Source organism: Crocodylus siamensis, chromosome 14 (genome assembly GCF_052110815.1).
Source record: "Crocodylus siamensis isolate JL-2025a chromosome 14, ASM5211081v1, whole genome shotgun sequence".
Taxonomy (NCBI): domain Eukaryota; kingdom Metazoa; phylum Chordata; order Crocodylia; family Crocodylidae; genus Crocodylus; species Crocodylus siamensis.
Window position 1 is genome coordinate 28,666,433 of NC_143408.1, and position 24,495 is coordinate 28,690,927.

Below are 24,495 nucleotides of genomic sequence, written 5' to 3' on the forward strand. Positions count from 1 at the left end.
TCCTGTCTCTGCTGGTGACTTAGTAGCTCTGAGAGAGTTACTCCCCCGTGCTTCACCTGGGACCTGGGGATGTCCTTGCCAAGAGCCGTGGGGCTCTCAGTACTCGCAAAGGGCTGGGCAGTGTAGGGCAGGGTCGCAGGCTTCTAGGCACCTGGACACCTCCCGGTCCTTGTTTGCTGTGGGGGTGCTCTTGGTCACGCCAGCCCCAAGGGCAGCAGGAAATGACTGCCCAAGTCTTGGAGAACCCGAAAAGCTCCCTGGATGCCTCCAACAATGGCAGAGGCCTCCCAGGCCCCGGCAGTGCTGCCCCTGCCAGGCTGGGCCAGGTTGGGCCTCAGCTCGGTGCCGCTCCCAAGCACGGGTTCTGCACAGCGCCTGCAGGCTGGGGCAGAAGAGGTGGAGGCGTGTGAAGCTGCTAGACGGAGCAGCGCATCCCTGGCACCAGCTTGTCCCGAAGGGAACCTCCCGTGCAGTGCACGTGAGGGCCAGGTGTGGCCTTCAAGAGCTGCTGCGCTCCCTGCCTGCTAGCCTACATTCACTGAGTTTGACTGGTCCCAGATCCCTGGCAGCCTTGCTGGGTGCTGGCACATGCCCTCTTGCCCTGTCTTCCTGCTTCTCTTTTCCAGCTCCGCAGTGGTAGTCGTGTCGCCGGTGGTTCTCTCGTGGCTTGGCCTGTTGCTGGCTTTTCTCTGCCCCCTGCAGCTGGCTCCAATGCCTCTGATGCTGGGCCTGGGCACTCAGGGTGGCTGCCGCTATCCCCACCGTGCTGCATCCTCTTAGAAAAAAGCTGTGAGAAGTGGGAGGGGGGAGTGAGGGGCTTCCTGACCTGGTGGCCTTTGCCCCCCTGCAGGACAGCCCCTCTCTGCCTTTCTGCTGCAGCTGGTTTCCAGTACATATGGCTCTGCTCACAGGTTGCCCCTGCTCCAGCAGTGGAGCTGGCCCAAGCCAGGCTGCTCGACATACAGAAGCCTCTCTGCGGGGGGGTGGCTGGTACCTTGGGCAGGCTTTTGCAATGGCCCTGCTGGCTTCCGCATGCCCCTGGACTCCTGTGCAGGTGCGTTCCCTCGCCCTGTACCTGTCCACGGAGGAGGAGAGGCAATCCACCCAACCTCCGTAGCAGCTCCCGGTGCCAGCAATCTGCCCACACTTGCCTGGCCTCTCACAATAGCCCCATTGTTCTTGCCAGCAGCAAGGAGGAGCCTTCCTGCAGTTCCCTGGGCATTGTTAACCCTCTGAGTGCCAACTGCAGGGCTGGCTCCTGTGCAAGTTCGGAGCAGGGTGTGGTGGGAGCAAGCATCTCTTGCGGGTCGGCTGATAGTGGCCGGTTGCTTCCCTGCTCTCTGATGCCTGGCCTGTTTCAGAAGGCGGGTATCGGGGGCCTGTGCTGAATGTGCCACCCCATCTTGAGGAACACTGACTCCAAGATGGTATAAGCAGCTCCCTTTGGAGGCATCTGCTAGCAGCGGTGTGGAGGGCCAGCCTGTGCAGGCGTGGAGGGCCAGCACTGCTTGCTGCGTGACCTTGCTGTCCTGGGAGCAGCCCTAGTTCAGGCTGTCCTGTGCTGTTCTGGCCCTGGCACGCGTGTCAGGGCAGGAAGTAGGGGATATATTTGGGGTGTTGGGGTGCTAATTCCAGTGGCTTAGATATTGACGTGCAAGTTGTTGAAAGTGATCCCAGCTCCATCCAAGTGCCCTCTTCCTTCCTGTGTTGTAATGCGATCGTGGGCTGGGGAGCTGCTTTTGGCCTGCCGTGGTTTCTGGCTTCTGTGGATTTAAATGGACAGTAGTGGACGGAGCAGGCGTACCTTGCCATTGTGCTGAGGCAGCCTAGCTGGCCCTGATAGGGACAGCTCAGAGGAGACTTGTGTGTGGATGCGGTGGATAATGCACGCAAGGCTGTTCTCCCTGAGCTGCGGGCAGGGCTGCGCCGCTTTTGGGATCCATGCCCCCATGACCATGACAAGGAGGAAGGTCTGGTGCCAGCATTGCCGCTGCCTTCTGGACTTCAGCGTCTCTGCGCGGGGGGAGGGAGTCCTGAGCAAGGAGCATTGGCCTGGGAGGTCGGTGCAGGGCCCAGTGTTTTCTCTCGGCGTGCGTGTGGATTGATGGCGGTTTCTCCGTGAAGACGCTGCATTGAAGAGTCTGGCTGCATTTCAGTTGTAAATGTTGGAAATCCATCAGGAGCTGAAACTTGGCATGATGCTCAGCTCAGAGAGCCGTTTCCCACTCCATCTCCAGAGACTCCCCCAGCTTCCTGCCTGGGTTGGGCTCCAAACCGCGGCTGCTGCCAGGAGCCGGCGGGCGGAAGGCTGGACCTCCGCTCCATACCTGCTGAACCTCCGTCCTCACCTGCTCGTCTCGCCAGTGAGGCTTTCCCACCTCCGTGGGCTGTGGAGTCGCCACGTTGTTCCCATCAGGCACAGCTCCAGAATCCTGTGGAGGGGGAAGAGGGGATTTGTGCTTCCTGGGGCACCTGGTTTTGATACCTTCGGAAGCTGTTGGCCACTTGTCACCCAGCTAACCTTCCCCCCTGCCGAAAGTCTAAGCTCCTGGACCCTTCCCTATGATCCTTTTTCAGCACAGTAGCACGCTGACACAGGACTCAGCAGCACATCTCATGTGGAAGGCAGCAAATAACATAACATAAATGGAGTCGAGAGCTTCTCAGCAGAGAGCCCCGGTCCAGGCCCAAGTGAAGCTAACTCCTGTATTTACTGCACAGAGTGTATGTGAAATGGGCAGAGTGCCCCCGCAGCACCACCAGCACCCAGCACAGAGCTGCTGTGCTGTGCTGCGCTTGGATGCCTGATCTCCTGGGGAGAGAGCAGCTGCTTTCGAATGAATAGACTTCCTGGAACCTGGGAGGCCAGGCCCTGCCCTCCCTCCGCTCCAGAGGAGCCTGGATGGAGCCGGACAGCCGGCGTTCGGGTTTGCGAGGACAGCATTGGTTCTCTGGGCATTCCCAGTTAGAAAAGAGCTTTGTCAAGGTGCACTTCACCCCAGAGGCAGCTGCCTTTCGGCAGGGCTTTGGAGGAAGTCTGTGGGATACTGCCAGCTCCATCCCTTCCTGGGAGCAGAAGCCCAGGCCGTGACCTGAGGAGATCAGCCCTGCCGAGGGCCAAGGGGTCCTGGTGTGTGCCATCCCTGGGGCCTGTGCTGATGCCCAGGGCAGCTGCAACGGTGGCTCTGGGGTGCGGAGACCTCCATCCTTGCTGAACTCGGCTGCCCTTCCACAAGCCATCCTCTCGTCTGCCACTTTGGGGATGCCGTGAAAGGGTGAGCCCTCTTTCCTCCAGGGTTAGAGGGGAGCATGAGAAAATGTGTTTCACTGGCCCTGCTGGGGTGTGGGATCGTGGTCCTGCCCACTTTCCACTGGGGTGCATGTGGTGGGGGGAGTGGGAGGGCTTGACCTGCCTTGACCATTCTGTAGGAGGATAAATGACCCTAGACATGAGGTGCTTTGAGTGTGAGAAGCGGGGGAGGTGCTGGGACAGGAAGCTGGGAGAGGTGGGGGAGCAGCTGCCCTTTCAGGTGCAGGCAGGGAACCCCCCGGTGGTGTCCCAGAGCAGAGCGGAGCAGAGCCAGGCCGGGGTGCTGAGCTCCTGCCACGGTGGTGGCTCTTTGGCAGCTCCCCCCCCGCCCTGCCTTGCTCTGACTGCGCCGCGGGAGGTGAAGGGTTGCCCAGGGTGGAATTTCCTGCGAGGCAGATGCGCGGCCACTTCCCCTTTGACCTTAAACCCCGGTGTGCCTTAGTCATGAGCACATGCAAATAAGAGCAAATGCGGTGGGGTGGGGGGAGCTGCCGGGAAGAGGAAATGACCTCAGCCAAGGTTTAAATATAGAGCCAAGGCTCCGTGCTGGGCGCCGGGGCTGTTATTTATAATCTTGGAGGAGCACTCGGTGACTGGTCTCATCTGCAGCCCAGGCTCACGCAAGGGGTGCAGTTAGGCAGCGCTCTCTCTGCAAAGGGCTGCCCTGCCTTCCGCTCCCAGCATCTCCCTGGCCTGCGGGGAGGGGGCACAGGTGTCCCAGACTGAAGCTGCTTCTCAGGCTGTGCGTGGCCTCACCTGTGTCCCAGCACCTGTGCAGAGCCGGCTCTGGCCTCTGTCAAGAGCTCTGAGGCTGGGGGTGGCCCACCAGGTCCGAGCAGGCACGCCTGAGTCTTGGCTACGAGGCCCGGGCTGTAGCTGGTCTGCAGGAGCCAGGGCTAGAAGTCTTGGAGGCTCCTCAGAGCCGGGGCTGGCCCCGCTCCCCCAGGGCCCGGCTGGTGGCCATGCGGGTCACGACGTGCGGTGCTGCAGGTCAGCTGGGTCCCGCGGCTGCTTGCTGTGGCTTGTAGCTCACAGGGCTGTAGCTGTGCTCCGGGGAGGTGGCTGCCACTGCCTTGCTGGGCCCAGAGGCTGCGTGGGGCTTCTGCCGGCTGGCACGGGTGTCAGGTGCCCTGTGCTGACGGTAAAGCAGGCGGGGCAGAGCCTGCCACGGGGTGGGCTGCGCGGCCCTGCTCCTGCCCCTGCTCGCCGCGCGCTCTCGTGCCTGCTCCCTGGAGTGCTGCGGGAATGGGGGCCGAGGAGCCCTTGCGTGTGGGGCCAGGCGCCTCTGACCTGGCGGCGGCAGGGTGAGCGCGCCAGGTCTCAGCCTGCGGCAGGAGGCCCAGTCTTGTCCAGTGCTCTGAGCAAGGGTGACACCTAGCGGTGCCCGGGCACGGCGTGCCCCACGCACCTGGGGGGGGCTGGGCGGGCGGCCGGGCCCCCTCCTCCCGGGGCCTTGGCGCAGGCGGCTGAAGGGGAGAGTGGGGCAGGGGCAGGGGGCTTTGTTCTCTAGGATTAAAGCCCTGCTGGTCCTGCCCCACCTGGCAGGGGCTGGGAGCCCTGTGCTGTCCTTTCACAGCACCTCGTGCAGTAAGCTCGCGCGCTCCCTGTATACGTGTCTTGTTTAGGAAGGCTGTGAGGTGCTGGCTGCCCTGCCTTCTGCCTGACTGTAGACTGTCGCGGCGAGCTACTCGGCTGGGGCTGGCACCTCCGGTCAGCTGCTGCATGGCTCCTGGAGCTGCTGGTGCCACCATGGGGGAGTGATGGGAAGACAGGTGCCCGCTGGGCGTGGGCTTGCGTGAGGTGCCCACCACCGCAGAGGCGTGATGTTTGTGCTTGGGCTGGTGTAGGGTCTGGCCAGAGGGAGGGACTCGGAGCTCCTGGCTTCTTGCAGAGCCTTCCCTTTGCCCGAGGGAGCAGGTGCCTGCTTCCACCGTGCCTGCAGCCCTTGAGACCCATGGATGAAGAGGGCCCACAGCATCGCAGAGCAAAACAGTTCCCTCCGCTCCCTTCCCATTGCTGGGTGCTGTGCTGCACATGCGCTTCCAAGGCTGGGTCTGTGCTGCCGGGCTTTGCCTGAGCTGTGCGGGACCAGAGCCTGCAGTGCTGGCAGCTCTGCCGTCGGCCTGCCTGGGGAGGAGCTGAGCCACACAGAGGTGATGCACCTCGGGAGGAACAACCGGCACCATACCTACAGGTTAGGGAACTCCCCTCTGGTCAGCACGGAGGCGGAAAGGGATCTGGGGGTCATCGCTGACTCCAAGACGAACATGGGCCGGCAGTGTGGGGACGCGGTCAGGAAGGCCGACCGCACCTTGTCCTGCATCCACAGGTGCATCTCGAGCGGGTCCAGGGAGGCGATCCTCCCCCTCTCTGCGGCACTGGTCAGGCCGCAGCCGGAGTACTGCGTCCGGTTCTGGGCGCCGCACTTCAGGAGGGATGTGGACAGCATGGAGAGGGTCCAGAGGAGGCCACTCGCATGGTCAGGGGACAGCAGGGCAGACCCTACGAGGAGAGGCGACGGGACCTGAACCTGTTCAGCCTCCAAGAGCGAAGGCTGAGGGGGGAATCGCGTGGCCTGTTACAAACTAGTCAGGGGGGATCAGCGGGCACTGGGGGAGTCCCTGTTCCCCCGCGCACCGCCAGGAGTGACCAGGAATAACGGTCACAAGCTGGCAGAGGGCAGGTTTAGGTTAGATATCAGGAGGCGCGACTTCACGGTCAGGGCGGCTAGGGGCTGGAACCAAGAGAAGTGGTGCTGGCTCCTACCCTGGGGGGCTTTAAGAGGAGGCTGGATGAACATCTTGCCGGGGTCGTTTGACCCCAGTACTCTTTCCTGCCATGGCAGGGGGTCGGACGAGATGATCTGCTCAGGTCCCTTCCAACCCTAGAAACTATGAAACGCTGCACCCCCCCTGCCCCCGTGGGATGCGGTGGAGTCCCAGGTGAGTCGCTGGTACTTGTGCGGGCACTCCTGTTCCGGGGCCCACCGAGGCTCCGGCAGAGAAGCGAGGGCAGTTGGCGGTGCCCCGGGCCCCGGAGCCCGCCGTGCCCAGTTGCCTGCAGAGGAGGGGAGGACGGGGCTGCTTCCTCGCTGTCTGTGAAGCAGCAGCCCAGCTGCTCTGTCCTGCTGGCTGCTGTCGGGTTTCAGTCACAGCTGCCTCTGGGAGGGGCTGTCTGTCCCCACCGTGGACAGATGCTTATTTATTTAGCATATGCAGTTTCGGCATATTGTTTCAGCCACCTTGAGGCGATGTCACCAGCGTGAAGAGCCTGAAGGCCACCAGGCAGCACTGTGAATGGCCACGAGTCAGCGGTGTGGGACACAGTTTGAACTTGTCCACAAGGGCATTGGTTGTCGTTGCCAAGGCCCTGTGGGTCTGGGTTTGAGGCCCTGTCCAGTTTGAAAATGGTGGAGAAGTGCCCAGGAACAGCATGGCCAGTTGCAGCCTGGTTGGCTGTCTGTCAGGTCAGAGACGGTGGGGTGACTGATTGGTGCTTGTGTTGACCATTCTTCATGCCATCGAGTTAAGTAAGGAAAGGTTGGAGGGTTTTGAAAAGATGGGCCATATTGAGTGTCTTGCTTTTCAAGCACTCCAGCAGATCCCGGCATCCAGTCCCGTGCCTTACACTGTTTGCTCAGATGGAAAAAGGATGCACAGCAGTGAGTGCGTCGGGACAAAATCAGGACCTTACAAACTTCTCTGTGAATAAATCAAGTTGAAGGGGCTGCTTGCGGATGGGAGAGGGCAGGTTTCCAGTGCTGGTCTCTCACTCTACTCCGAGGTGGCCTCCGAGTCTGTGCCCGCAGAAACTTTTCTGTTCAAAACTTTGGCAAAGTTTAGTTTCATAGATTGAAGAGTCGGAAGGGACCACGAAGGATCATCGTGTCTGACTCCCTGGCCCGGGCAGGAAAGAGCGCTGAGGTGATACGACCCCAGCCAGGTGTCTATCTCGCCTCCTCTTGAAGACCTCCAAGTTAGGTGAGAGTACCACCTCCCTTGGCAGCCCATTCCAGATTTTGGCCACCCTTCCTGTGAAAAATTTCTTCCTAATGTCTAACCTGAACCTACTCTCCACTAGTTTGTACCCATTTTTCCTAGTTACTCCTAGGGGTGCCCTAGTAAATAGCGCATCTCCAATTCTCTGTTGTCCTCCCTTGATAAACCTGTAGGCGGCTACAAGGTCAGCCATCTCTTGTGAAGCCTGAAGAGATCCAGATCTCTCAACCTCCCCTCGTTGGGTCTTGCACGGAGACCGCTAATCATGCAAGTGGCCTCCTCTGAACCCTCTCCAGATTCTCCGTGTCCCTCTTGAAGCGCGGCGCCCAAAACTGGACACAGTGCTCCCGCTGCAGCCTGACCAATGCTGCATAGAGGGGGAGCATCACCTCCCTCGATCTGTTGGTCCTGCATCTGCGAATACACGACAAGGTGCGATTGGCTTTGCCGATGGCCTCGTTACACTGCCGGCTCATGTTCATCTTGGAGTCAACTATGACTCCAACGTCCCTTTCAGCCGCTGCGCTGCTGAGGTCTTCCCCCAACCTATAGGTGTGCTGGGGATGCCTCCTCCCTAGGTGGAGTACCTTGCACTCATCTTTGTTGAATTGCATCCTGTCGCGTTCTGCCCATTGCTCCAACCTGTCCAGATCGGCCTGTATCTGCTCCCTGCCCTCTGGTGTGTTAACTTTGCCCCATAACTTGGTGTCATCTGCGAACTTGGACAGGGTGCTCTCCACACCCTCGTCCAAATCACCGATGAAGACATTAAATAGTACCGGTCCAAGGACTGAACCCTGCGGGACACCGCTGCCCACCTCCCTCCAGGCCGTGGAAGTCACTGCATCTTCACAAAATGCTTTAACTTGCAAAGGTCTGATCTCTTTGGCTGAGGACCTGTAGGGCTTAGCCTGTAGGATGCTGGCAGTGGCAATGGTCTCTCACTGATGGGGTGAGAGGACTGGTTTTGGTGAGGGTCCTTTGGAGTCTCGTCTCGCCACCCAGTGAAGCTTCCCCGTGCCTAAGAAACAATGGGTCTGTTCTAGGCTCCTTGCTTCAAGGCAGAGACTGCCTACCTAAGGTCTACCTGTCTACCTAAGGTCTTGGAGTCATTTGGGGGTGCTCTGGATCAGACACCCACCCCTAAGCTGGCGTGTGTGGGACGGCAGGAGCAGGTTGGTGGGGTGTGTGATGTGCTCAGGGGTGTCTGCACCGGTGGCTGCCTTTGCTGCTAGGACTGGCTGTGGGGAGGGGTAGAATGGCTGTTTCTGCTTGTTGCATCATTTTGTCATGATCCGTCTCCCTGTGTGTTCATGCGTCAGGCATTTGCATTCTGTGGGGCATGTCTGCACAGCACAGAAGGCCAGATCCTGCTCCCTGCTGTACCAGTGCAGCTCCTTCCTTCTGGCCCCTTAGCAATGCCCTGCTGATGGGGTGGGAGGTATGCCCGTGACTGGGTCTCCTTCCTCCTCTGGTTGTTGCGATTGTCTTTCCTCTGCTTCCTTTCTTGCTTCCCCGGCAGCACGGGCGCACGCCCTGCTTGCTGGCTGCTGGGGCCAGGGGATTGCATTGCAGCAGCGTTAGTCTGCACCGAAATGTGGAAGCAGCAAGGCAGACAGATTGGCTGCTGGGCAGCTCCCCTGCCCCGGCCGGGGGGGCGGGGGCTCCACATGCCTGTGGCTGCCCCAGGAATCTGCGAGCCAGGCTCCTTCCTGAGCGAGCAGAGCTGGATTCACCAGCAGCTCCTCTGAGGCCACAGCAGGGCTTCGGATTTCTTGGTCCATCACCTGGGATTGGAGCGCCGGTCCCAGGCTCTCCTCAGCCTCCTCGTTCGGACCGTGGCTGGGACACACTTAGTGAAAGCAGCATTTCTTTATATGTCCACAGGTCTTGGATTTAAGGCCGTGGCTAGCTGAATGTTCAGGGCCCAGATGCTGCCCTTTGGTTTGAATTTAACATCCCTAAGGACGGCGGAGGCGCTTATTAAGCCTCCTGTATCCTGCTTGATGTATTGTATTATCCCCTTCATTTTCCTATTGAAAATCTGAGGAGCATAGAGACAATCCATCTTGCACAAGGTCTGTCACGAAGTCGGTGGCACAGTAGAGAGTCGAACCCAGGAGTCCTGGCTCCTTGCTTTAACCACTAGCGAGCAAAATTTGCTGTCCTTAAAGTGCCAAGTAAAGGTGGAGTTTCTGCTAAGCTGTTTGCCCCATCACAAGCTGCCAAGGGGCTCGGATGTCTCGGTAGTCTGGTTCTCTTTGGCACGTCTTTTCCAGCAATGCTGTGGGTCATTTGTCACCCTGTGTCCCTGTATCCACCTTCTAATAAATCCTCTTCTGCTGGCCAGATGTTTGGCACATCGTCTGGAATCCAGCGAGCTGTAAATTCGACTCCTGCCTAGACTACGAGAAGTCCCTACGCTGTCTGCAAAGACACCAGTGGGGGGACAGGAATGTATCCCGTTGTATATCTTTAACGCAGCAACTCTTCTGTCACTTCTGGCTGTGGTTGTGCTAGACCGTACAAGTGAAGCAGGTTCAGACTTGGTTGAATTGGAGAATCTGCTAAGAAAAGCCCTGCAAGCTAGGATCTGCAGGCTGGGACTGAGGGACATGGGGCAGCTGCACATACCTGCTGTTTCTGCTGTGATGGTGCTGGGCGGACGGTGAGCCACTTTCATGAGCACCAGACTTGTCCGATCTAGTTGCTGAGGAATGGACAGACACCGGTGCTGAAGCAGAACTGTCTAGGGCCTCTTCACGGGGCAAGGCCTGTTTGCATCCTGTTGCCAGCCTCCCCACCCTAGAAGTATTAAGCCCTGTCTGCACATGTTAGCTGTTTTGGTTTTTAAACGTGACCTGTTCTTCTTACTGGAACAGAGTTTAAAAGAGAGTTTGCTAATCGCCCCAGATCTGAGATGGCAGGGGAGAACTGGGACTGCTCTGAAGAGTCCCTTTCCTTGAGGAATCAGTGTTTACAAGCTGCGTCTTGCCTGAAGGCCTAAATGCCAACAAGATGGATGCAGATCCAGCCCCACGAGCCTAAGCAACAGCAGGTCGGGGAGAGGTGCAAAGCCAGAGCTCTCTGCATCTCTCCCACCAGACACAGCAGACGTCCCTGCTAGAGCGCAGCCCACGCTACGGCACGCTCCAGCGGAAACCCGGGCTCCCGCTTTGCCGGTTCCTGGGCCTCTGGTGGATGCCTGTCTGTGCAGCGTCTGGGTGAGGTACTGCTGAGTGGGGGTGCATTGGGGCTGGGCTGTCCCGGTCCAGGACTGCTGCTCACGGGCACTGTGGTGAGTGGGACGGGACATTGCATGGGGAGGTATGAATGTTTTTGTGAGCTCTTTCTGCGAAGGTTTGGTTCCCCATCAGTCTCGTTGTTGTGGAGAGCGCTGTCTCTAGGGGAGCCCTGCTGGGCCCGGTGTCACCCCTGGGGCTGTCTCGCCTGGATCTCTGCTTCAGGGAGGTGCTGCATCCAGGCAGCTTGGGCTAATGTGGCCATGCAGGTCTGGCCATTGATTGTGAGTCTGTGGGGCCATGTCTGTGCAGAGCTGTCCTCCCACGGCACAGCAGGGAGCATGGGGGCCTTTCCCTGGGCAGTCAGCGGCTCTGGGTTGGCACCGGAGGCCAAGCTGCCACAGACCCCGTGAGTTCCTCAGCAGGAACCTGGTGCTTGATCTGTCCTGGCTTGGTGGCCCAGGGAAGGGTCCCAGCCACCAACGCTTTCTTCCCTCTCATGCGTGGGAAGAGCTAGCTGGTAAGTCTCCAGCACGTGCTTTGTGTTGTGGAGCACTCGGGGGGGCCGAGCCTGGGTCAGGCCGTGATCTGCCCCAGCCCGCTGTGCCCATCCGAGGGCGCAGGGGCGTCACTCCTGCCCCAGCCTTGGTGAGCGTGACCCCCCGGGGCTGCAGACTCTGGCTGCTGGGATCTCGGCGCGGCAGGTGAGGCTCTCGGCCACCAGCAGGCAGCAGGACCGCTGCAGGGACTGCTCTCTGGACTGTCCTCTGGCAGCGGCACGGCATCCAAAGGGCCGCGGACTCCCTGAGGCCGGCCAGGCTGAGTGCCGGGGGCCGCGTGCTCAGCGCCGCAGCTTGTACCGTGTGGCCCTTCTCCTCCCCCGCGCAGCTCCCCTCCCCCTGCGAGCAGTTAGACAGAGCAATTGGGCAGGCACTGGGACAGCAGCACTGACATCAATCTCTCCTGGTGTGGAATGAGGGGTATAAATATCCAGAGAGTGATGTGATCTTTCCAGCTGCTATTAATAGGCCCCTAGAGAGAGCGAGTGAGCGAGCGAGACTGGCTGACACTTAAAGGGCTCGCAACTCCCTTATGTGCTGTGAAAATTAATCAGCACCGTGGCTCACCATCTTCCTCCAGGCTAGAGCAGAGCCCTCGGCTGGTGTGCGGGGACGGGGGGAGGGAGCTGCTAATGACTTGCTAGTTAGGAAGCAGCAATAGGCCAGGCAGGGCACGAGGGATCCCACCTGGCTGGCGAGAAGTGCTGGGGAGGACTGAGCAGCTCCAAGTGCCCTGACCTCTCAGCAGGGCTTCGTGCGCCCAGCCTCATGGTGCTGGGGGTGCAGGTCTTGTGATGCCTGCTTGCAGGTAGGGAAACTGAGGCAGGGGCACACAAGGAACTTGCCAAGCGTCTGCAGGGAGCTCGTGGCAGGATGCCTGGGTTTTGTTCCCAGGTGACCTGGCCCTACGCTGTCACCATCTCTCGAGCAGCCTGGCTCTGGGATGTGTGAGCCTATGTCAGCTTGGTTGGGGTCTGATCTCAAGTTGCAGTGGATACAAGGCTTGTCGTCTTCTTGTTGTCTATCCCTGGGCTGCTCTGAGCAGCTCAGGGAGGGCATCCGTCCGGCTGCTGAGCTGGTTCACTTCTGTTTAGAGCCCCAGGGTTTGGGCCGGGCCCAGGGCTTCCGGCTCCTGAGCAGCAGGAATAACTGCACCCAGTGCCTAGGCTGGGCAGGACGGCCTGGCAGAGCAGGTGGGCGATTCTTCCGTCCTGGGGGAGAGGGCAGGGTGTGCAAACGGAAGAGTCATCTGAAAGCAGCACCGTGGTCTCCCCGGGCAGCCAGCTCGTGGCTCCCCAAGAGAGCTGCATGGGCAGTGACAAGTGATGGGTCTGTCTGGCAGCCTGTGCTGTCTAGCAGCTCCAGCCAGGCACTTCCTGGAGTGGGTCAGGATGGGTGCTGCCCCGCTTCCCTTGCAGGAGCTGAGACCCTCTCGCAGGGCTCACGTGCCAGAAGCGGGGTCAGGACACTGCTTTCTGCTCTGCATCCTGGCTCTGGCCACAGCAACCTTGGGGGCACTGTGCCCTGTCCTCCCTGAGCAGTGCTAGGCCCAGTGGCTGCAGTCGCTAGCCATTGGACTTTGGGGGTGCCGGCAGCTGTCCGGAGTCCTGCAAGTGCCAGGCAGCCAGTTGCGATCCCAGAGCCCAGGGCAGGGCAGAGGGGGTGGGAGGACCCTCCCTTCCCTCTTCCGAAGCCCCATCTAAGCAGACTACATACTGCCCCCCCATCCTACAGGCTGCCTATGGGGCGGTTCAGAGAGCTGCGCCTCCCTGGGCTGGGCTCAGGAGGGCATCGCTATGCTCCTTCTGGCATCCTCCTGCTCCCTGGCATCATCTCACCCAGGTGGCCTGGAGCATCCCCTCTCAGGACAGGACAGGGTGTGTGACCTGGAGAGTGGGGCGATGGAGAGGATTGCCTGGCAGGTTCTTTCCCCGCTCCTGCTCCAGCCAGCGTCTTCCCTCCTCCTGTCCTGCAGCTCCGCAAAACAGAGCCCCTTTCTCTCCCCTCCACCACGGCTCCTCGTCCCTTCTCAGGACTCTCCACTGTGTCTGTCCCCTGGCCATGCCCCTGTCTGTGGGGACAGGGCTTCCCATGTGGTTTGCCAAGAGCTTGAACATCAGTGGCTGTGGTTGCTCCAGACCCTGGCACAGGGTCCTGGGTTCCGGACTCTGCATTTCTGCTCTGAGTCGGAGTTGCTCTGACCACAGAGTTGCTCTGCACCTGGCAGATGGTGCCCAGAGCACTTCCATGTGAGAGAGAGCACGTGCGCACGAGGAGCACCCATAGCCAGCAGGGGCAAAGGGTGACATACCAGGGTGCACGTGTGCGCGTGTCTCTGCTGTGCTGTGTCTTGTGCAGCTACAGCACGGCAGATTCTCCATTAGCTCAAGTGGTCAAGACCTGGTGTGCGTCACTGGCCCTGTCTCTGCTGCCCCCTGGAAGTCCCAGCAGCCCCGAGGCACAGCAGAGCCAGAGCTGGGATCCCGGGGGGCTTTGGGGCAGCGTAGCACCCAGCTACGCGCCGCTGAGAAAACGCCGTTGTGCTGATTCTGTCGTCCTGCCAGAAACGCCCTCCAAGGCGTGCTCGGGGGAATCAGCGTTGTCCTCACGGAGTCCGACCGGTTCCCCTTTCGGGCTGTGGTTAGGCTCGCATCGTTGCCTTGTCCTAGCACTGTCCAATGGGACAGCTCTTGCGGATTAGGACCTGCTGGGCCTTGGTGATGGCACAGTGGGCCAGGTACTCTCTCAGTGGGGCAAGGGCACGTGGGTGCAGATGCCGTAGCTGAGATGTGGTGGGGTGCCAGGGCAGGGGGGTCTGTAGCAGGGTGCAAGCAGCTTACTGACCCCTCTCTCTCTTTGCAGGTGTTTGACTAAAGGGAAGCAGCAGCAGCAGGGACTTGGAGCTCCGTCTACTGTCGCTGCCAAAAGTTTTAGCCAATCAAATGCACCCTGACAATAAACTGACCAATCATGGAAAGACAGGTAACAGCGGTGCCCAGTCCCAGCACCATAATGTGAGCCAAGGACCCACCTGCAACCTGGGGTCTAAGGGCGTGGGGGCGGGAAATCATGGCGGCAAAGCCAGTCAGATTTCTCCCGGCAACTCTGGACTGAAAAACAGCCAGAACGCTCTCCCGAACTTCGGGTCCTTGAAGGGCAAAGGGAAGCGGGAGCGAAGCATCTCGGTGGACTCGGGAGAGCAGCGGGAAGCCGGCACCCCCTCGTTGGACACGGAACCGAAAGGTAATGCTCACGCAGGCCTTGCCCGGGCGGCTCTTCCTTCTGTTGCCCCTTGCCCCTGGCACCAGCTTGCACCCAGAGCAGTCGGCGTCCGTCACCCTCCCTGCAGCGTGGCTCCCCGGGCGGGCTGGGAGCTCCCTCCATCCTGGGCTCTGGGCTCGTCTCCTGGTGCGCTAGCGGGAGGTTCTGGGATGGGCAGGGTGGGTGTCTTCTGCCCAGCTGGCCTCGGGGCCTGCCCTGCACTGTAGCCCCTGGCTGGCAGCAGGAGGGGTGTTTCCCACTGGCTGCCGGGACCTGGTGGGCAGCAGTGTGGTCACGGGTGTCAGGCCAGCCCCAGTGGGAAGCGGGTCCTGGGATTGGTCTGCTCTTCTGCGGCTTGGGGCAGAGACTGGATGCCGTGGTGGTCAGCAGGGTCGGGGGCAAGCCTAGCTGGCTGAAGAGCTACGTGGTGTCGCTCAGCGGGGACAGCTCCTGTGTGGCTTCTGGAGACTGTCTGAACCAGCATTCCTCCCTCTTGGGAGCCTGGGGCAGCCTGTAGGCTCCGTGGAGCACAGCCATGCCCAGGGCCTGTGTGGGAACACTGGAGAAGACTTGGGAGCACAATGCCAATGCCGTGCAAAGCAAGTTCCTTAGGCAGCATTCAAGTTTCCACCCAGGGCTGTCCTCACGTGTTGGCCTGAAGCAGCTCTGCACAGAAGCAGCACGTCTGCCCTGGCCCTTGGGAAACATGTACGGATAATCCAGGTTGTGTGTGGATGCCTGCAGGAAGGCAGGAGCTGCCAGGCTAGGGCTCCAGCTGGGCCAGCATCCTCCTGAGCAGCCAGCACCAGCTGCCTCACAGGGTGCAGGGAGGTTGGAGTGGGCTTTGTCCTGTTACTTGGAAATGTTTCTTCCCAGCCATGTGCGTGGGAGCTGGCTCGTGCCCTGGGGCCTGTCTGATTAGCTGGGGTTGCTCATGTTCACCATGTGAATTCACAGAAGCCTGCTCTGCCCCAGCTTTGACGTGGGTGGATTGTTGCAGGGGACTCAGCACTGGGGGCTTGAATCTCCTGCCATTCCCTGGCCCCCAGGTGTGGGTGCCATCGTGTCTGACACTAACGCAGCTGCAGGCCGCTTGTCCGCGTGACAGGGGCAACAGGGTTCAGAGCAGAAAATTGGCAGTTACTGCTCCGGGGCCTTAGTCCAGGCCCTGCCACTGCCTGTTCCTGTGTGACTCTAGGATGATGTGTCCCTCTCTAAATCTGCCCCGTTGGTGGACTGGGGACAGGAGCTGAGTGTGCACAGTGCTCTGGGACTCCAGGGGAGAGGTGTCCCCAAAGGGTGAAGCAGCACGTGCAAGTCCCCTTCCATTCCCAGTATGCATCCCCGACACCAGTGCTGCGCCTTGCGCTTGGCGTCCCGGAGCAGAAGGTGGGCAGTGCCTGGGTTTTCTGGCTCCTTCTAGTGAATAACGAGCGTCCCTCCAAGCTGCCAGCTGTGACAGGGAACCTCAGGACAAAGCTCTGTGATGCCCCCGCCACAGACTACAGGGCCGTCCTGCTTGAACACCCCGGCAGGCCTGAGGTGAATAGCGGGGCTCTGCCAAATGCCTTGATGCTGGGATGGACGAGCAGATCTTTGCTGTCTGTGGCCGTCCTGATGCTGGCAATGTGTGGGGCTGCCCCAGCCTCACCTGCTTGCTGCCTCTTGGCACCTGATGCGGGCAAGACAGGCCAGGTCCTGAGACCAGTGAAAGCACAGGGGAGTAGCTGCTTTCCTGCCTGCTTCCTTGCTGAAAGACTTAGCTCTGGGAGCATGAAGTCATCTGCCAGTGATGGAGCTGAGCCTTCCCCCGTGCAGCCTGTGGCTGCTGCTCCGGCCAAGGCGAGCGGCTGCCAGGACCCCCAGCTCTCACGAGGCCATCCCAGCCCTGGCCCAACTGAAACCAGCTGTTGTCCATTACCTTCTGGGCTGGGAGGGCTGGCATGTGACTTTGGTCATAAACAAACCAAATGGCCTGTCCTCTTGGCTGCGGCACCTGGCTGGGCCAATGGGGAGAGATCTGAGTGCGAGGCTGGGCTGTCAGGAGGGGGGCTGGCGTGTCTGGCTGAGCGGGGAGCTGCCCTGGGCTGGGGGGGTCTGGACCCCATCCGGGGCAGCGAGTGCCGGTGCCGTGATGGGAGACCTGGGCTAAGGCCGAGCGGGGCAGCTCTGGGCTGGATACCGAGAGAAGTGCCTGGCACTGTGCTGGCCGGGGGGGAGAGGGGGGCTGTTTCCACAGGAAGGGTTTGGGAGCCCTGTGGCTCAGCACCTCCCAGCTAGTTAGGGCAAAGCCTGGGGAGCTGCCTTCCTGGGGACAGTCCTTCCAGCAGCCTCTGTTGAGCCTCCCCCGGCCCCTTCCCCACCTGTTACTCCAGACTGAGGAGATGGCTGGTATCCACTGAGCTGTCCCCTCCATGCTCCAGCAGCTGCTCTGCCCCCATGAAGTGCCTGGGCCGTGGCTGCAAAATGGTGCTGGGACTTGGGCACCTGACAAGCAACCTTGCGTTGATGTCAACAGCCCTGTGGTGGCAGCCTGGGCCCCTGTGAGTAGTGGCTGCGTCAGAGCAGGGGTGCACCAGCAGCACCTGGCCTGGGCCCCGAGCACCAGACGCTGCTCGCGGCAGCTGTGCCAGCCGTGCCTCAGGCATGTGCAGCCAGGCATTCCTGCTGAACTGTTGCGGCCTGGTCCCTGGCCTCAGGGCAGGCCTGAGGCGGGAATAGAGTCATCGTGCCTTGACCCCCAGGTTGATTTTGCCAGCTTGGGCCTGCGTGCCTGGGGCTGGTGAGGGTGAGCGCCCTGTGGCCCATGGCTTTGCCATTCCAGTGTGGTGACGGGGTCCGTCCCCTGCAGGTGAGGTGGCTCCTCGCAGCAAGCGGCGGTGCGTTCTGGAGAGGAAGCAGCCGTACAGCGGGGACGAATGGTGCTCCGGCCCAGACAGCGAGGAGGACGACAAGCCTGTCAGCAGCGCACACAGTGAGTGCCCCGGTTTGCCCCGCCCCTGCATTGTGGCCCACGCAGGCTCCCAGAGGACAGCTGGCTTGGCAAGTCATGGGTGGGGGCTGAGTGTGCCACGTGCATCGTCAGGGCAGAGCTGTACGTGTGTTGCTGCGTGGGTGGCACGAGGGAGCTGCTGGGGAGTAGCGGAGGTGTAGTCTGCGGGGCACGAGGGGCACATTGGACTGGATCAGTCCCTCGCCCTGCCTTTGGAGGAGGCGCTTTCCCCCGCCTCCTCCTCAGTAGATGGGCTTGCTGTCCGCAGCCCATGCTGGCGCAGCTCCACAGCAGGACACATGGAGGGGCCTTCACATACTGTGGGTGTCTTGCCACACCATGCTGATGAGAGTGCCTGTCAAGGGCTCAGGTCTCCATCGCTGCCATCAGCTCCAGGGTCACTGCAGCTGTTTTTGGAGGTAGCTGCAGTCTGGTTTCAAATGGATGGGTAAGAGCTTGACAAGAGTCTGGTCAAGCCTGAGTTAACTAGCGCACACCACACTTCCTCAATTCCTGGTCAAGGCTTTTAACTTGATTTAAAGGCCAGCTCAGGTTGAGGCCTGGGCTGTTTTTTTGTAAGTCCCTGGAGAATGGTGAGATTTATCGATAGATTTTAGCCTCCGCTTCCTTGGTTCCCACTGCACCCTCCTCTGCTGCCCGCATCTGGCAGGTGTGTTACAGATGCCTCATTGCTCTTTGGCCTGGAAACAAGTCACTACCTGGAACCATCCTTCCTATCTGGCCCCAGGACTCCAACATTTGGGGTCGGCAGAGGAGCGCCCAGGTGTCCCCCTTGATGTGTCTGTGCATCCCTGTCCCCTCTCGTCTCCGCCTTGAGCTTCTGGCCTTGGTTACATCCTTTGTGTGGCAAACTGAATCATGCAAAGGTGACATCGTTACAACGCTGCGAGGCTCCAGGTGTGAATTGGAGCGTGGCCCTAGGGTTCCCAGAGCACTCCCAGTGCTTATGCTTCAGGCTCCATTTCTCATAGCTCTTAACTCCACTTTCTGGGCCAGATTTCCTGTTGTTACCTCTCCTGTAGAGGCTTCTCTGGTCACTGCAGGGCTGTGCGGCAATCCTGCTGCCTCTGCCCAGAATGCGAGGGTCCGGAGCACGTGTTTAGACATCGCTGTGGCATGGGAAGCCCTAGTGGAAGCATCCTGCCCTCTGCCGGGCATGCGTGCGGCTGGCTGCAGCCGGAGGAGGAGGGATAAGCGCATCGGGACCTACAGAGCAGCCCTTGTGCCTTGCTCTGCCTTGCAAGCTGATCAGGTGTGCAGGTGGCCTTTTGAGGCTCCTTGTTGTGGATCTCTGTCGGGGGCAGCATAGTCCAGAGCGCAGTGTATGAGCTGGGAGCCAGAACTCCTGGGCTCAGCACTTGGCTCTGGTCGTGGTTCACTAGGTGACCTGGGGCAACTCATTTCCCTGCCGCACCCCTCCCAACGAGGCAGCGGCACTAGCTTACCCTTTCAGAGGGGCTGGAGGTCCGTGCTGAGTGCCACATTTGAGCCAAGGGCTGCTTTTCCTGAGGCTGCCAAATGCAGCCCAGAGTGGGCCCTGCCCATCGGCCTCTTTTGCTGCATGCAGGCCTGGAGGGCCCTTTTGCAGGGGTCCCTGTCCCGCACTGCGCTGCCGCGGCCGGGGCCGGGGCTTGCGGGGCAGGACAGCTGTGTGCTAGCCTGTTCAAGGTGCCGGTGGTGATAAGCAGATGCCAGACGCCAAGTGGTGGTGTTGTTAATTACAGCTATCTTTAATATTAATTAAGGGCATTATTTAATAACGATGGTGATCACTGCTCCCGCGTGGCGTCCGTCGTCGTCCCCCGCACTGCGGCCCAGCTGCCCCTGGGGCGGGGTGGGCATGGGGCAGCTCCGCCTGCCCCAGGCAGAAGGGCAGGAGCCCTGGCCCTGGCTCTAGGTCACCGCCACCCGCGGTGGGAATCCCTGCCCTGCGCTGCCATCTGCCGGGCACTGGGGGGAACGTGCAGCCTAGGCTCTCCTGGGGGCCAGGGACCATGTGCGGTCTCTCCCCTCTGCCTTGTGTTCAGACAGTATTGTTACAGGGTGGAGCAAGGGGCAGAGAGGCTGCCTGCTTCTCCTGCGTGTGCCGTCAACCCCAGCCTATGCCCCTGCTCTTCCAGCCACAGACATGCGGTCCTGTGGCCCGTGCCCCTCTGTCCCGATGGGCAGCCCCCCCGGGTCTGAGCCATGGGCTCCCTAGTTCTCCGTGCCCAGCTCTCATTGCCCTGCTGCAGGCAATTGGCACGTGCTTTGTTGTGCTGGCTCTGGGGTGCTGCCTGGCTGCTTCTGCTGCATGGGCTGTGGTGTAACGGCTCTTCTCTTGTCCCTCCCACAGACTGTAATGTAGCAGATCCTGCAATGTCCACAGCTCCGCAGCTTGGGCCAGGGTCCAACCCACTGCCAAGCCTGAATGAGACCGGTTCTTCCGGCACCCCACATGGCGCTACCCCCGGCCTGCGGCCTGATGGTACAGGGAGTGGAAGTGGCAGCACTGGAAAGCAGCCTTCCCAGTTCGTTTACGTCTTCACCACGAACCTGGCCAACACGTAAGTGGCAACCCCTCATCTGGCGGAGCTGCAGGCACAGCTGCCTCTGCGGGTGACAGGGAGGCTCCCCCGGGCTCTGGCTTGCACTGCATGGGTCTCCAGCTGCATTCTTCCAGCACTGGCTTCAGGGGCCCTATTCGAGGTACTTCACACTGATTAGGAGCTTCCTCCCAATAGCGCTCACATGCTGCCTTCCTGCATGAGGGCAACAGGCACAAAACAGAATCAGTGGGAACACAGCAGGATCCAGGCTAGGTGGACTGATGGCTCGATTCAGACTGTCCCAGGGAGAGCAGACTTCAGTGAGTCCCAGCACCACGCAGCTTTGTCCTCGTGTTCTGCTGCGCAGCATCTGGCTGTGGAGTGCCTGGCTGGTTTCACGGGGCATATCTGAAGGTGTTTCCCTGGCACACTGGATCCACGCAGAATCTGTGGTTACTGTGCAGCAGCCAGTGCTGAGCAGAGCACAGTGTGCAGCACTGCAGGTGGGAGAAGGGAACTGTTGAGGCGGTTGCAGTCTCATTAGAGAGAGACTGCAGGGTCCGCACACAGCAGGTGGGAATGCAGTCCGCTGCCCCGCTAGGCCCATGCCCCACACAGTGAGCCCTGGGCTTCCTCCGTTCCCAGGGAGAAAGGGAAGGCAGAGATTGTGTTGCTGGGGCCTGTGGCTCCAAGGTGGTGCCGCTCTCTCCCAGCTCTCGGCAGTGTGTTTGCGTATGTTTGTGACTGGCTGTGCTCTTTCCTCAGTGCTGCAGAAGCTGTCCTGCAGGGCCGCGCTGACTCCATCCTGGCCTACCACCAGCAGAACGTTCCCCGGGCAAAGCTGGACCAGGTATGGCTGGCATGTGCCGGCACTGCCTTCGGCACCTGCTGCTGACTCAGGCCCCTGGCCAGCACCACGGCCGTCGCAGCCTGCCCCCAGCCTGCTCCTTGCTCTCTGCTGAGGGGGGAAGCAGCTCAGCTGCTCTGTGGAGGAAGGGGCTACCTGTGGGGAGGGAGTACGGGAGGATGCACCATTCGGAAAGGGCTGCTGGCAGGGGGTATGCAGCAGGGCTCAGGGTCCTAGGGCAGAACCCTATTGTGAATGTTCCCCACTGACTGCCACCTCCCCTTCCTCCACCAGGCTCCAGCTCCCAAGGTGCTGGCAGGTGCTGAGCAGCTGCCCATTAACCCGCCTGCTGCCAACACTCCACAGTCCCAGCCCCCCGCACCTCAGGGCAGTCAGTCACAGCCACAGCCGCCCCCAGCCCAGCCGCCACCCCCGCCCCAGGGCATCGCCCCGACCGCTCTGCCCACGCCGGTGGCCCTGCCCCAGGAAGGGGCTGGAGATGACGTCCGGAGAGACCTGACTCCCAACTCTGTGGGGAACAGCAGCAGTAGCAACCAGTCCGGAAGCAACCACCCCAACACGCCCACAGCCACTGCCATGCAGCCCGGGCTGGGGGACTCATCCAGCACCTCCACCTCCACCTTGCTGGGGGATGGCCCTGGCCCTGGCCCTGGCCCTGGCCCTGGCTCTGGCCCTGGCCCTGGCCCTGGCCCTGGCACAGCTGGGAACGGGCAGGCCGGGCTGGGCCCCAGGAACCCCCTGAACTCAGAGGGCCTCTCCAAGGAGCAGCTGGAGCACCGGGAGCGCTCCCTGCAGACTCTACGGGACATTGAGCGCATGTTCCTGCGCAGTGGGGAGGCTGAGCCCTTCCTGAAGTCCAACCAAAGCACCAGCGAGGGCAGTGCTGCCCCCCAGCCACAGCCTCCCCCTGCCCAGCCCCCGCCACCACCTACTGCCATGAAGAAATATGAAGAGCCCCTGCAGTCTATGATCTCCCAAACGCAGAGCCTAGGGGGGCCCAGCCTGGAGCACGAGGTCCCCCACCACCCGGGCTCTGACATGGGCCAACAGATGAACATGATGATGCAGCGCCTGAACCAGGATAACCTGACCCCAGAGCAGGTGGCCTGGAGGAAGCTGCAGGAGGAGTACTATGAGGAGAAGCGGCGGAAGGAAGAGCAGATTAGCATCCATGGCCGGCCCATGCAGGAGATGATGATCCCTCAGTCCATGAGTGGCATGATCATGCGAGGCCCACCACCACCCTACCACAGCAAGCCTGGGGAGCAGTGGCCACCGGGCATGGGTAGCCAGCTGCGAGGGCCCATTGATGTCCAGGACCCCATGCCGCTGAGGGGAGGCCCCTTCCCAGGCCCGCGGTTCCCTGGCAGTCAGATGCAGCGGGTCCCTGGCTTTGGTGCGATGCAGAACATGCCCATGGATGCGCTCGGGCCCATGAATGCCATGCAGCGGCCAGTCAGACCCGGCATGGGGTGGAGTGATGACATGCCCCCCATCGGGGGCCCTGGGAACTTTCCACAAGGGAATCTGCCCTACCCTTCGGGACAGGGGGACCCTGAGCGGTTCATGACCCCCCGAGCCAGGGAGGAGATCCTGAGGCACCAGCTGATGGAGAAGCGCCCCGTGGCAGTGCAGAGGCCCATGGGGATGTCGGGCAGCTCCATGAGCCAAGGCATGGAGATGGAGAGGATGATACAAGCTCACCGGCAGATGGACCCGTCTATGTTTCCTGGCCAGATGCCAGGGGAGAGCTTGGGTGGTGCACCCCTGGGCATGGACTTTGCAGGGACCAGAGGGATGCTGAGTCCACCCATGAGCCAGTCAAGCCTCCGCGACATGGACACGCCCCTGGGCCCTGGAAACCTCAACATGAACATGAATGTCAACATGAACATGAACATGAACCTCAATGTCCAGATGACACCGCAGCAGCAGATGCTGATGTCACAGAAGATGAGGGGCCCTGACATGATGGGCCACCAGGGCATGAGCCCAGAGGAGGTGACCAGGGCGAGAGCCCAGAATGGCAGCAGCAGCGTGATGATGGGCACGCCCCAGAAAATGATGATCCCTTCGCAGTTTGCCAGCCAGGGCCAGCAAGGCTTCCCCGGTGGCCAGGGCCCCTATCACAGCCTGCCCCAGGAGATGGGCGGCTCCTCGGACATGTTCACCCCCGAGCAGGGTACCCTGCCTGTTGGCACCATCGGCAGCACCACCAGGCTCAGCCACATCCCCTTACCACCCGCCTCCAATCCCCCTCCCAGCCAGGGGGCCAGCATCCACCCGGCGCCTTCGCGGGGCCTGGGCCGCCGGCCCTCCGACCTCACGATCAGTATCGGCCAGATGAACTCTCCCGGCATGGGCCATCTCAAATCCCCAACGCTCAGCCAGGTGCACTCGCCCCTGGGTACTTCCCCCTCGGCCAACCTCAAGTCCCCGCAGACGCCCTCGCAGATGGTCAGCGTGCCGCCTGCCAACCCAGCCGGGCCCCTCAAGTCGCCCCAGGTGATGAGCTCCTCCCTCAGTGTCCGATCGCCTACCAGCTCCCCAAGCCGCTTGAAGTCCCCTTCCATGGCTGTTCCTTCCCCTGCGTGGGTGCCTTCTCCAAAAACCACCCTTTCAAGTCCAGGAGTCAGCCAGAGCAAGCAGCCCATCAGCATGAACTCAGCATCTTCCCTGGGAGGGATGGAGCAGGGTAAGCTGGCATGTGTGAGCCGCCGCTGCGAGCAAACGCGGGCGCATGGGAGCATGCACAGGCGTGCGCCCGAGTGCCTGTGCGCCGACAGCCTCTGTGGCCCTTTGTCCCGTGTCCACTGACACCAGGGACTCAGTGCAGCTTTACCCAATGTGCCACAAACTCTGTCAGCCATGTTCTGCCCACCCTGTGTGTTAGCCAGTTACCCCAGCACCAGGGCTGTCTGGCCACACGAATCACTGAGCCTTTGCTTGATTTGAAGGAAATATTTGAATTGCAAAAATTAACAGCCCCTTCTCAGGCTGATGGTGCTGCTTCCCTTCCCCCCCAGACTTCTCCTTTTGGTGCCACATGCTGGCCTTGGGCAAGAGCTCTGGCACTGGGGAGAAGCGAGCAGGTGCTTAGACCGGGGAAGTCTGTGCCGAATGAACCTGCTCAGCCCTCGCCAGTACTGCCCTCCCAGGGGAGATTAAGGCCGGCAGCTGCTTAGTCCCCAGTGGGATCCCTGCTCTCCCGTTCCTGAGAAGGGAGACAGGCTGGCCAGTCTGGAAGGCGGTGACTGCTCTTGTGGGGAAGAGGTGAGACTGAGTTAGAGATGAGGCGGAGGCCTCAGCCTCCCACATCCCACTGCTCAACAGGTAAAGGCCAGAGTCACAGGCAGTGCAGCACGGGAATGGGGGTTGGTAAGTGCATGCGCGCATGGTGTTGGACAAACCTGTCATGCTGCATTCCCAAGCCCAGGGAGGCTGCACGGTGTCTTGGGCTGGCGCCCACGTGCCTGTTTCCTGGTGTCTCTGTGTCTGGGCGATGTCTTGCAGGGGGCAGGGTGGGTTAGGTCTGGGTTGAATTGTGGAGGCCAGGCAACCTAATGGACAGAGCAGGAGCCTGGGAGTCAGGACTTGGTGGCTGGGCTCCTCCCTGTGCCTCTGTCGCTTTGGCGAGCCTTGTCACTTCTCCTCTGTGCCAGCTGTCCCTTGCTCCTGAGGGGAGCTTGTCCTTTCCTCGGGTATCCCTGGAAGA

At 60.9% G+C, this 24,495-nt stretch overlaps 1 protein-coding gene across 6 annotated transcripts in view; it reads left to right on the plus strand.

Annotated features, from left to right (window-relative positions):
* Window positions 1-24,495, plus strand: part of BCL9L (BCL9 like) — a 105,423-nt gene that overhangs the window by 75,858 nt on the left and 5,070 nt on the right. For all 6 annotated transcript variants that reach the window (XM_090027171.1, XM_090027168.1, XM_090027169.1 and 3 more), the window contains 5 exons: window positions 13,973-14,353; window positions 17,223-17,345; window positions 19,720-19,930; window positions 20,678-20,762; window positions 21,054-23,475. In XM_090027171.1, coding sequence (XP_089883297.1) covers window positions 14,053-14,353; window positions 17,223-17,345; window positions 19,720-19,930; window positions 20,678-20,762; window positions 21,054-23,475 — 3,142 coding nt within the window. In that variant the 5' untranslated portion in view covers window positions 13,973-14,052. Of the gene's footprint in view, window positions 1-13,972; window positions 14,354-17,222; window positions 17,346-19,719; window positions 19,931-20,677; window positions 20,763-21,053; window positions 23,476-24,495 lie in introns of those variants that run through there.